Consider the following 13,624-nt stretch of genomic DNA (forward strand, 5'->3'; position numbering starts at 1 on the left):
GACAACCACCAAAAGCAGAATTACTTCAGAAAACAAGAACTGACATTTTAACTAGGCCAGTGAAAAATCATTTCAATTCAAACAACTTCAGTGTTTGGATTTTAATTTTTATAAATCACAAGGAAAATGCTTTTGTGCCTCAAGTTTCAAGTTACCAGCATATTTGGTATTTCTTTTGCTGAAAGGGAAAGCTGATGTTTGTGCCTGATGAAAACTCCCACTTAAGTCTTTTCAGGAGAGTAACATCTGCTCTTCTACTTACCCTGAGCATCCCCCAAGTCCACTAGAATCTGGGGAAGTGCTCAATTTAGAATCCTCCTTCAATTTACTCTTTATAAGAAGGTAACTAGTAAATACATAAGATGAACTAGGAAAACACAAGGTTTTTCTTAGATCCTCCTTCCACCTCACCTTGAATGCAAGGTTTCTACATCTATAAGGTCTAGCATCTTCCTTTTAGGATGAGCCACCCAAATGTTATCTGCTCAGAGAGCTCATCTTGCCTTGAGTCTTGCCACTGAGGGAGGTGTACTGTCCAAGTGTATACATAACAGGAGGCTTAACCAACTGAAGAAGCTGCACTTCTCTTCAAATAAGATACCTCCAATAAATAGTTGTGGCAGAATTTTTGACCAAGCCATGAAGCAGTTACACTAGGAATAATAAGGCTGCAAAAAAGTTGACCACTAAGTTTTGAATAGTTAAATGACCCTTGGCAGGAGAGAACTATTTTCACCTCAGAGCAGCAGGAGCAGCCATTTACATGTTGCTCTGCCAACATAATTAGTAGCACTTTTATATACATTTAAAAAAGTCTTGATAGCATCATTACCTACAGCACACAAAATAGTTGTTGGGGTAGGACCATTTTAGACAACTCCACTGTGCATCAGGTAACAGGGAGGAAAAGAAAAATGTCTAATTACACACAAGCATTACAACATACATTAAGTTTTAACAGCATATTTTCAGAACAGTAAGAAATACAAGTCTTTAAACACTATCAAACCTAACACCCCAAAATCACACAAGGAAGGTTCAATGTGAAATTCCAGTTGATGTCAACAGGAATTTGGCTGCACATGCAGTAATCCAGTGCTTTATGCAGTTGAGAGCTATACATGCTACAACTGAGAGAAGAGTTTTTCCTCATCTTCCCACCATTTGACTATGATAACCTCATGATTTTAGCAGATTTAGTTCAACAGCTCTTCATTTGGCAAGATGTATTTTAATCATCTCAATCAAGATCTGCAGTAGCAGACAAAAATGTACCTACTCTATACAGTGAATAGAGGCACATAGGCCACTGATAGTGATTGCAAGTATGACGGACAATTTTCCTACAGAGCAGCTTTTTAATACCCAGTATACAATGATATTTTCTTTTTCAAATGGACTACAGATTTACTTTTACTCATACATGCTAGCCTGCTTTGTAGTTCAGAAGGGCATACACGTCCTTCAATGAACATGGCCACAAATGCCAGTGATATCAAACCTCTAAATACAAAAAAAATTCATACTTCTATTACTCTTCTGCCAGTGTTTCAAGGGACTTAATACATTTTTCAAACAAAGGAGATATAGAATTTTTCATAAATTTTGAGATTGCTAGCCAGCACACTAGTTTTAGATAAAAAATCATCATGAAATGTAGGCAACAATTCCAATACAACTGCATTATTTCTACTTTAACAATTTTCAAAGATTAGCAGAAATACAAGAATGTATTATACTACATGAATGATTAGTTCTCAGACCAAACAAAGGCAGTGGTATACATTCTCTTATGAAGAAAGAAATAAAATTCTGTGGTTGGTATTTAAAAACAAGATGAGTTTCTCTTCTGGGGAAAAACTGAAGGTATGCCTACTCTGAACAACAGCAGATAGTTATATTCACCTGCTAGAACATACAGAGAACTATCACAAGGATTCATAACTGGGAAGATCCTACTATCATACTAATACCATCTGCAAGGCAATAGAGTTTGACAGTCTATTAGCAAAGTGCCATCCTGCTTCTGGTTTGATATTTTAACAGAGTTCAAACACTATGTGCATGTACTAGGTCAACAAATAAATCTATTATAGGCAGTTTCTTAATGCTTCAAAGTTAATAAAAAGCAAACCCCATAGTATTATTTGCTCATCAGTAATTTATCCGAGAACTACAACACTGGTTTTACATTCATTCTTGGGTCACACTGCTTTTACAGTTGCTACAATGAAGTACATTATCTCAGAATTTAAAAATCAGTGAATAGGAAATCCTGGAATATTCCCTCACGCACACACCCTTTGTTTCATCTTATTTCAGTACATACCAGCGTTGGAGAGTTTTGATCTGGCCAAAAGGATTCAGGAACAGGCCAATGACCTATAGGAACCCCAGTTTTAGGGTTTGGTCTGACATAAATAAGTTTGTGACAGCTGTGCCAAGGCTGAGGTCCAAAGGATCTAGATACATCCACCTGCCCATCTAGAGAAGAAAAAGACTTTGAGTCAAAGTAATCTTAAAACTCAAAAAGAGTATTAAACAAATTGTGCAGAGTTTATGCCCCCAGGGAAGCTCTTCCTGCTGTTAATATTATTTCTAAGAATAGTAAATAATTGTCAGTAAGCATTTCTGCAAAAACCCAGAAATTATGAGAAACCAAATGAACACTGAATGTTTACAGGATCAGAGCTGGGAAAGCCAATTATCTGGAGCCCTTCATAATAATCAGTTTCTTCCTCATCCCTTTGTTATTAGCAGATAACCTTCAAGTCTCCATACATAAAATGTGATACACAACCAATACTGCTGGACACTTTTTATTGCAGCAAAGTAGGATTAAAAAAAAACCCCACAGACACTTCCCAGTAACATCCCAAGAGGCACCTAAAGTCATTTAATACAAAATGTTAAGGCTGTATAGTCATATTTGCTATTTTAACTCTTAACATGGACACTTCCACATTAAACAGCAAAGGATAAGTATGTAAACCCACAGTATTTCCATACTGAACTATTTACATTTGTAGCTGACTGAAAACTACTGCTTCATGCTCATGAACCCATTTAACTATGCCTGACATGAATAACTGCACTTAAGACTAGCTGAGTAATATCATCAAATGTAGAATTTTTACACATTGTATAGCAGCTATAGCCAGTACTTTGAGAAAGTACAACAGAATTTCAGACATAGCAGGTTCTTTTTGTAATTATATCTTTTAAACAAGAAGTTTTCTTTTTGTTTGAGCAACTATTACATTAGGTTCACTAAATTATATCAATAGTCATCCTTGCCATTTCGTATCTCAGTGTAAAAAAAGTTCAAGTACCATCAATTGGAGAGGGATCTGGTCCTGCTTTTTCAAAATTTATTACCACTCCACTTTGCACTTTTTGCACCAATGACTCAAGACACTGATTCAGCATTCTTGAAGAACACACACAATATGATCGACCTAGAACAAAACAGCCAAGGTTAAGGTTGTTCAGTGTTTCTGCCCTTAATTAACTTGGATCATTCGAAACTGTTCACCCACCACACTGATTTATGCATGGATCACTGATTTAAATCTTCTCCTGAACACTCTCTCTTTGTCTAAGCAGCAAGACAGCCTAGTGAAGCAGAGTGCTACAACCACCTCACTGGAAATGATTGGGTTTCAGCCCCTTAATGACTACTTTAACTCAAATTCTTGGTTGCATTTATGGTAAGTGGGCTCCCCCTTGTGACAGGCATCAACACTTAAATACCCATGAATTTCAGTCAAAGCACTGTTAGTATAGCCTACGAGTCAGAAAGCAGTGGAATCAAATCCCTTTGGAATGCCTTTTAAATGTCTATTTTCTATCGCATCCCCTCTGGTGCATCAGAAAAATCATCAGGCTTTTAACAGGGGATACAATCAAAAACTTGTACAAAAATTATTAAAATTATGTCTGAGTTCAATCTGGAATAGAATTTCTAAGAAATTAAACATATGAATTATAATAGACAAACTAGGTTTTCAGATTATGCATTCTACATTGCAGAAATCCTGCAAGCTCTGGAAGTAAAAAACCAAACCAACACACTTCTTTAGATCAGAGTATGACAGGACTTCAGCAGAACTGCACTGCAGGACAGATTCAATTCATTGAATTTGTAACTGCAATACCAAGGTGCATTAGAAAAGATTAAGTTCTCGTAAAATGCTGAAGACAGATTCACACTCTTTCAAGACAGATTATATTAAATTGTCTGTAGCTTTAATGCAGTAAATATCAGTTCTGAGGTTTTACAAGTGATATAGAAATTAAAAATGCTTATTCCACAAGATGTGAAATTGGAGCTAATTAGAATTAATTTTTTTTTCAAAAGTATCAACTTGTCAAAGGAAACAAGGGCACTCACCTCCTGTGACTTCACACATAGGTGTGATTGCAGAGTCATCTACTGGTACCCCCGTCATCTGCTCTGATTCCGGTGCTGTAATACCAGGCAAACGGAGAACCAGAGCAAATAATCTCTGATCCCATCGAAAAGGTTCCTTAGTCAACTCGCTTCCAGGTAGAGGGGAATTGAGGGGTAAATGGAGCTGAAAAGCAATTTAAATCTGTGAATATAATGCTTTAAAAAATAAAATTCAGATTACATAGTGATTGCAATTTGATCTGTATAAACACTTGTAAAATTCTCCACAGATATTTGTAATTCAACTCTGGTACCACACATTACAAGCAAGCATCCATCATTTAATTAACACTTCAAGGCAACATGATGCACGAAGTTATAAATCACACAGGAACAATGACTTTAAAACTGATCTGAACTTCAGAATCAATATTCTTTTTAGAATTTCTACAGCAAGAACTGCTTCACTGCAGTGTTCTTTCATTCAATTTTCTGCAGAACAGTCCCATTCTCAGCTCAATTTGTTCCTCCATTCTTCAAGATAAAAAGGACAACTGAAAAGGTAATATTCATTTAAGGTGCCTGCAGAAGAAATAACTGGGTTATAGTTTAAAAATATTTAGCTGCCAGGATCAGCTACTCAGCTTCAACAAGCAAACTAATGTAGTTATGTTACAGAAACAGAACAGATTCTATCAAACTTGTGTGTATCCCACAACTAAACTCATCCTGTGCTCTAAGTGAAAAGCAGAGATTAAAATTAAAATCAAGAATAAAATGCAAAATTAACTCTCACTTTTAAGCAACAGATAACAATAGCCACAGCTACCCATACAAGGAAAAACTGCTCGCCACGTGTCATTGTGTTGCCTCTATCTGGAAAGAACTATACAAGAGTTAATTCAAAATACCAAAGATACCATTCAGAGACATATAATACATGCTAGCATTTTTTTGCTTTGATTCCCAGAAAAGACAATAAAGATATTCAAGTTTCAGGCTTCAAGCATGCTGCACTAAAGATACAGCAATGCACAGGATATTATTCATTAACCACTAGCAGCAATAGCTAGAAGCTAACAGAACACCTTCAACTTTCCCAGGGTTAGTGGTAGTTTTATAATTAGTTAACTGAAACAAGGCGGGGGAGGGGTGGGGAAATCGATGTTTCCACTTCTAAGGGACAGCACAAGATCTTCAAAATAATCAAGTCTCTTCAGGCATCCAGACCTCAGATTAGTGAGGAAAAGAAAGCTTACTGAAACATTCAGCTACAGAAGCCCTGAACAGATAGACCAGACTTCAACTACAGATGTCACAAAAATTTGTTAGATCTCTGGCCAATGATACCACTGTCAGTACAAGCAAAATCCTCATTTCATCTGGAGCACTACAGCCACAAAGGGGAAAACTAATTCCCCAAATCAAGGACTCAAGTGGTGTAAACAGTTCCATTACCCAGCCAAATACAAGGGTTAGGTCCAACAGCCAAAGCAAACTCAACAGCTTCTCAAGCACTTTTTCACACACAGCATTCAAAAAAAATCCCAATTGTCAATCTCAACTCTGTTAGCAAAGGAAACTACGAGTCTGTTCCAAACCTTGATGAAAATCCTCAAAAAGCACTCATAACAAATTGGCTTCATTCCTAGTTCACATTGGTTAGTTAAGGAGCTTGCAACAAGCCACTAAATATAGGGTTTTGTTTGCTTGTTTTAAGAGATGAACTTGACAAATTGGAAACATTATCTATTTCTTTTTACATAATTGCAAGCATCTTGTATTGGTAAAAACCACATTTGTGTCTGAAAAAATCCATTTATTGATACAAACTCAAAGCCAACAAACAGTAAACCCACTCATAACATGCAAGCAAGAATCAGAACACTTTGGACTTATCAGCACACCTGATTCTTCCTCCTGAATTTCTGCTTTCAGGGATACAAGCAGAGAGCACACATGAGAAGGGCACTATTTTCCCCAATGTTTTACACAAAATTGGTCAAAGGGCACTCAGCTATGTACCTCCTTTATTAGTGATTCACATGTGTCTTTTACACAAACAGCCAGTAATGCCTGCCTGGCAAAGGAAAAATCAGTTAGAATAGCCACATTCTTAGTAAAGAGCCTAGGATCTTGACTGTAAGAGGACTCGACTGTAAGCTTGACATCACCCTCACTTGAGGCTATTATTAAGGAATGCCATTCACCCAACTTTCCTATACGGATCTGACTGAACAGCAAATTTACTAGCTCTGAAGAATACATTTCATCTGCAAAACATACCTATGTAACAGCAGTGCTTTTCTTCAGGTATCATACATAAACATATATAAAAGTGTAGATAAGTATCCCACTGGACCTCGAACCAACACTATCCTAAATTCACTCTTCCCAAACTACAAAACCCTTCTTTGGCTCAGTTGGTTATACTCACAAGTAGGCCACTGAGTTATGTACATATTACTACCAGAAACATTTTCGAACTGTAAGAGTGACATGCAAAGCCACCAGCAGTGAAATGTCCTCACTCTCTCAGTTTAATTCCAGTTAAATGTAACATCCATGTTACTGAAGAAGCTACAGATTTAAGCCAGGCTTCATTCTCCACAGGTATTAGTTAACTCGGTCTTCTTGCCTCCAGTTACTTCTTTTTTAACTGGTGTTGTATTATCATAGCAACTTCTACCTAACAGAAAATAAGGTGGGCCTAGAAATGTACATACTGCATTTCATTTCTCTTTTCCTACAGACTTCAATATGAAAGCACGCACATCTTTTCCTCAGCAACCAGACTGAACAATTTAAAGCGCACACAAACCCTGCCATTCCCAAATGCCATTATGCTACAATAAGAGAGCAACATGTGCGTTGTGCCACCCTTTGCTGCCTTTAAATCCAATAAAATGTTCAAGAACTAAGGCAAGTTGCAGGACAGCCTGTTATTGAAGAGACCTTAAAGATCCTCATTACTCATGAGTAGGTTTTTTGTTTATTCCGAGTCTTGGTTTCCACATGCATTTATGCAATCATAAGAAGCAGTGCAGTCTAAGATCCTCAAAAAACAGAGGATGCTTGAGAGCCTAGGCTGAATAAAAGCTAGATGAGTATTAGAGAACTCAGTGGTGGCATGGTAGCTGGTGAAAGAGTGCAATGCTCTTCTGGCAGTGACTGCACATCCAGGCTCACATTACAACCGACAGCACTAATACTGCCTAAGCTTTAGTATCCAGGCCATTACAGGCAGCTCCCTGGAAACCTCATAGAAGATTGTTGCACTAATAGGTAGCCAATAAAAATATCCATACAAAAACAATCAACTTCAAAACAATCTTTAATAAAATAATCTGTGTGCAAGTAACCTTCCTTGTGGGCTTTTCTGATATCCATAAAAAGACAAGACACATCTAACATTCCAAGCAAGCACAACATTCCATCCTCAGAGGACTGAAGGACTAAGGATGGGCCATAATATTCAAGGCTAGCTGAGAAAACAAGCCCTTGACAGACTGAGACACTACTTAAAGAGTTACCAGCAGCATTTTTCTATCTTTTTCAATAAAATCATATGCAGTTATAACAAAGTCAGATTGTTCTTCCATAGGAAATGAGATCACAGAGAGACACTAGGTCAACTGACACCATGTCAACGACACAATGTACTTGGCCATTCTGATGCCAGCACTGACTTGATAGTTCCACAGAATCCACAATTCTAAGAGGTCTGGGGCTCAGGGTCAAATACTGTGATCCTGGCAACTGCTTCTACCAGGAATAACATGGATGAGGAAGGACTAGAACATACACCTAGTGAGGTATATTTCTTGCAGAATCTGTTTAGAAATCAAGATTTTTAGCTGAAGGAATTATGATTAAAAATATTACGGAGCATATACAGTTCCTGCTTACTACTGAAATTAAGCAGGATACTGACACTTCTTACAGCACTGACACAAGATTATCAACCATGGGAACAATCAATGTGACAATATCAAACAGTTCTGGGATGAGGAGTCAAAAAATCACCAATTCCTCCTGAACATCGCTTATAACTGGAAGATGAGAAGAATGGCAACATACACAAGCCCAGCAACATTGCTCATGATTTTTGTTTGCATTATAATTCATCACAATGTATCCATTGGTCAATAACCAGTTTCAGTCTTGCAAGCAGAAGTTTAATGCTTGCTCCGAGGACAGAAGCTACAGAGAAGACAAAGGGAGATAGCCGAGCAGCTGTGGAACAGAAGTATGAAATTTTCTGTCATAATATAAAGAAGAATAAGAAATACCCTCAAGCAACTGAACACTTGCTAAAGGGAAAATCAGGAAACAGCCTAAGAATAAATCTGAGGGACCCGGACAGAAGTGAAAGCCACCCCCATGATGAATCCATAGCATGAGACCAATCATCAATGATGGTATTCCAACAGTACAAGCCCATCCCTTCCTCAAGTTATGACCGGGACACATGAATCCAGGGAAAAGTCTAGTCAATATGCCATGCTGAACATGGAACTGATGCTAGCACACTTCAGGACATCAGCACTGGTGTGTTAGAAGTCAATGCCAGAAGGCACAGGACTGAAAATCCTACTAACTTGTGCTGGTAGAGATATAATTGCATAGACTACATCATTTCCATCTTCAATCTGAGGAACCACAACAGTCAGAGACAAGGTAGTGCAGAACAGGTAAGGCTCTTTATCTGCAAAACCCACATTAAATTCCACAAAGCAAGACGACATCTGAAGAATTCAGTAAGATCTCTGAAACAGGCTTTAAGCTTGACTGCTTCACACTAGGACAAATGACAGCGTTCCCGAAGTGATAAAGCTGATTTCATTGGTAAGAATGCAAACATCCATCTGAATGACAAAGCTTTGAAAAAAGTTGCCTCCAGGTTCCATGCTGGCTTCACAAGCTTTCCAAAAGCAGAGTTCTGTCATTTCTCTTGTATATAAGTTTTAAAAGAACTAAAAATATGCTGCCTTAGTCTATGATAAGAACTTTACACGGGGAGTAAAACCACTGTTGATACAGCCAGTGGGACACCAACTTCCAACACCAACTCTGAAAAGCCTCTCCTAAGTCAAACCCAAAGAACAAACAGACATTTTAAAGTGACCAAAAAGCTTTGTTATTGAACAGAAAAGCAACAATAAACTTCCGTTATATCCAGGGTGAAGTTACTGTATTAATTCTGCTTCCTTTCTGATTGTCCAACTTGAGAGGTAAAGGATGCTCAAGGTACACCAAGAAAAACTTCTGATCAATAAGACACATGTTGACAAAAGCAAAAGATCACCCCCAAAAGACACAAGCACCCTTGGATGCTTTGTTCCCCTGCTCTTTGATAATGTTAAGAATGCTCCTACTCATACAGCTACAGCACAAAAAGAAAAATAAATCACATACATTGCTGGGTATAAAATATGTACCCTGTAAATACATATGGAAGAGCACTCAACTTTCATTTTGTCTTGCAGGAAGAACAGTGGTCATTTTCAGTTCCTCCAGAAGGCAATGCCTTTAAATTTTCTCATTTACCAAGAAATCATTACATCACCATCATTAATGGAGCAGATTCTGCATCTCTAGAATGTAGTTAAAATCATCAAATCATAAGTGCTGAATTTGATCCAATGTCACGATCATGACACTAGAACTCTGGGCACAACGCACACTTCATGCAGCACCACTCATGAGCCAAGCCCAGATTTAATAGATTAAATCAGCCATCAGAAAAGCCATTTTCTCAACATAAATTACAACAATTTGAAGGTGAGAATGTGTGACCAAATGGTTATCTAACAATGTAAGCATCTTCTTGTGAAGACTAAGATGAAGAAGCTGTAACCACATTTGAAGGAAAAGGAACAAAAATTTTGCTGGCTATAAAAAAAATCTTGACTCTTGCTGTAAGAAAAAGAGCTCATGACAGCCAGTAGAGCTTTCTTACCAAACTCATTTTGGATAAATAAACAAGAAGAAAGGAAATGTAATGTAGAATCATGGAACTGGGTATATTAGAAAGGACACATGAAGGTTATACAATTCAGAGCCCCTTGGCTCAGGGCCCCTCCAACTCAGTTTTGACCCCTGCCAATAACAGATCTCACAACCACTAGGCAACCTATGCCAGTCTTCAATCACCCATAGTTAATTATTTTCTTGATATCTAAAATTCAAGGTTCAATTTGCAGCTGTTGCTTCTCATTTCAGCCCTGTGCACCTCCAAGTAGAGTCAGGCTCCCTCCTCCATTAAGCTGTTGTAGACCATGGTAAGATGTTCCACCTCACAGGCTTCTCTTCTTAAGACTGAACAAAACCACTTTTCAGCCACTAGCCATAAGTCATTAGATTCACTCTAAGTAACTTGGTGCCCTCACTCCAGGATGTCAGCATCAGATTTTATAATCTGGTCATCTGACAGCAGAGAAGTTGCTTTTCCTCCAAGTAAGAAAGGATTTATACAGCTAAGCAATTACACAATTAGCTCTTAAAAAAAACCAAAACCATGGCCTACTGCAAACAGCACTGAATGTTTAGAAGGCTCCAAAAGTGTCACACTACCCATTGTTTAATTAACACTTACTCATTGCCAATCACTGCAAATATGAGGCCACTATTCTACACTATTTTGGACCACACCCAATCAATCACAGTTTTAAGCTGAAAATAGCTTACAGGGTATAAAAAATTACAGAAATGAGGTTTTACACAGGCAACTACTTGATATCATGGATCCAGGCATTTCCTTTCAGTTACTGGCTATGGCTATTTGCTAGCAGTCCACTGAATTTTTAATTCAGATACATAACAAAAACTCAGCCAACCACCTTCCATATAGACTTCTGTAAGTGCTGTTTGAATGCAATATAAGAGAATATCAGCAGAAATTCAAGTAATTTTCAAGTAATTAAAGAACAGCAATGTATGATAAGTTAATCTGTATAGTCAAATGATTACCTTCAGCTTCAGGACAGACCTTTAACTACTAGGCTTTCCCCTGAAAAGGGAATGAGCTTAGGGATTTTTTATTTGGTTTCTTTACTACTGCATAGAATTGCACAGAGCTGGTCAGACAAACCCTATCCCTAGTGACATCTTCCATCTTCTTAAGGGCAAATTCAAAATGGCCAGTACATTAAAACAGTTCAGTGCCTCAGCATATGCTACATCTCTGACTTTGCCAGATGTCTCAGCAGGTATTCTAGTATACTGAAAGCTTGTGTTTTAAACTGCTCTACAGATTTAATTTGAAATACATTTCTTCAGCCCTCATCTTGGATTGTAAATACACTACCGATTTGATTATAATCACTTTTAAGAGCCCACTGTGAAACATGCATTTTATCTATTCCCTAGTGGCCACATCCTTTGGGCCTCTATGTAAAGAACTTATACCTAGACCAGTTAAAAACAAATGCTTTAAAGAAATCAATTTCTTCTGCTAACACATCTGAAAAGCCATGAACTCTCTGGATAGAAATAGTGAACTGAGTCTACCAAACAGCCCTACTACACAATTCTGTGACATGATAAGGAAAAAAGGCTATTCATATTTTTGTAGTACTACCACATTAAGGAAAAAACATCTAAGTTTAAGCTACTAATGAACAAACTTTTGAGTCATTTATGCTTCAACTGTAAACAGTATTCTAACACAATGCATAGTGCACATCATTGTAAACACAGGTCACATCTTACCTCTTCCTGTATCCCACTGGTAGTAGTTAATTTACTTCCATCAGTAACTGTTATAATTATTGCTGGCTCCAGAAAAAAAGGGTTCCGTCCCTAAGGGGAAAGAAAAAGCAATTTCATTTAAAATCCTGCATTTCTTTTCATTCATTAAACAGCCATTGATAGCAAGCAACAAAACGATGAATAAGATATTTATTCTTATGTACTATGCAGTACAGTCCTATGGGTTTCTGGGTCTTTTTTGCGGTTAGGCCATGTAAAGCTAGACACTTCATATATGCGTTCAATAAATACGTGCATAAACATGGCAAAAATGCTTAACAGTAAGACTTCAAGAACAACATGTATTGCAGTATTCTGACAAACAAGCAACTGTTTAGAGGAGCAACTGTCTCTTCAAACCCAAGATACCTCCAATTCCCCTTATTCTAGCATTGATTGAATGCATGATTTAATTGCTAAAGGGAAGATCAGGAAAGGGCCAAGACCAAATGTGAGGAATCACATCAGAAGTGAAAGTCACCCCCACTAAACTGTGACAAACTACAGTATTTACGTAGTACATTGTGATCATGATACCTGGCTTAAGATCTAACACCATGTATTAAGGAAAACTGACATGAATACTAACAGTTACATCTTGAATACGGCAGTTCAACCACATATGCAAGACTTCAGAAAACAATACTTGAAAAACAGATGAACTTATTATATAAATCATTTAAAAAAACGTACACAGGGTAAGACATTCTGTGATTCCACCACAACACAACCACTTTAGCCATAACAAAAAAATTTCTTATTAGCACTTCCTGTTCCTACTACTAGCATACCAGGAATCTTCTTTCCCTGCTGAAAAAGAGGATCCCAAAGTAGTCCATGCACACGTGAACTCCAAGCCTATGTAGCACATTCCACTCTAGCCAAGGTTAAAGACAGTCTGGATAAAAGTCAACACAAGTTTTTGTTTAGCGGGTCCACTCTGCTTCTATTACCAAGCTTAAGACCCTGTTTTTCTTCAGGAAAAACATGAATCAATAAACTGAAGAAAAATACAGCCAGATCCACATCTAGTTCTGCTTAGAAACACAAGCTATCTTATGAATGCTTATAATTTACTCTAAAAATATAGAGAGTGAACTAACTGGTTTCAGTAAAAAGACCTTCAAAATCCCTTTTTTTAGGACTCATTTAATACCTTTATATCTTCTGCTGATTGCATGCTTAGAACAGAAATATCACCTAACAATTTTAAATATATTTGGTCAAGGGTATCCAGTTTGAAGTGGCAATATCACATTAACAGCAATCAATTTGCTATATATGCCAAGAGGAAAAGTTAAGAGGTTATTGGCTCAATGTTTCCTCAAACCCTCATGAAAACTAACATATTGCTTTTAAATAGTATTACTACAGACAGAAAATATGCAAAAATTAAGTTAAACAGTGAAGATCAATCTCTCCCACAATAGCTAAGCTAGTTCATAATCCAATTTAAAGAATTACTCAAAAGAATTTAAG

General features: G+C 37.3%; 1 protein-coding gene across 2 annotated transcripts in view; it reads right to left on the minus strand.

Annotated features, from left to right (window-relative positions):
- INTS6 (integrator complex subunit 6) overlaps positions 1–13,624 on the minus strand; it is a 45,698-nt gene that overhangs the window by 13,828 nt on the left and 18,246 nt on the right. For both annotated transcript variants that reach the window (XM_069881651.1, XM_069881644.1), the window contains exons 4-7: positions 12,107–12,196; positions 4,394–4,577; positions 3,333–3,458; positions 2,330–2,484 (exon numbers count right to left, since the gene is read on the minus strand). In XM_069881651.1, coding sequence (XP_069737752.1) covers positions 2,330–2,484; positions 3,333–3,458; positions 4,394–4,577; positions 12,107–12,196 — 555 coding nt within the window. The remainder of the gene's footprint in view (positions 1–2,329; positions 2,485–3,332; positions 3,459–4,393; positions 4,578–12,106; positions 12,197–13,624) is intronic.

The sequence above is a fragment of the Phaenicophaeus curvirostris genome, chromosome 1, assembly GCF_032191515.1.
Source record: "Phaenicophaeus curvirostris isolate KB17595 chromosome 1, BPBGC_Pcur_1.0, whole genome shotgun sequence".
Classification (NCBI taxonomy): Eukaryota; Metazoa; Chordata; class Aves; order Cuculiformes; family Cuculidae; genus Phaenicophaeus; species Phaenicophaeus curvirostris.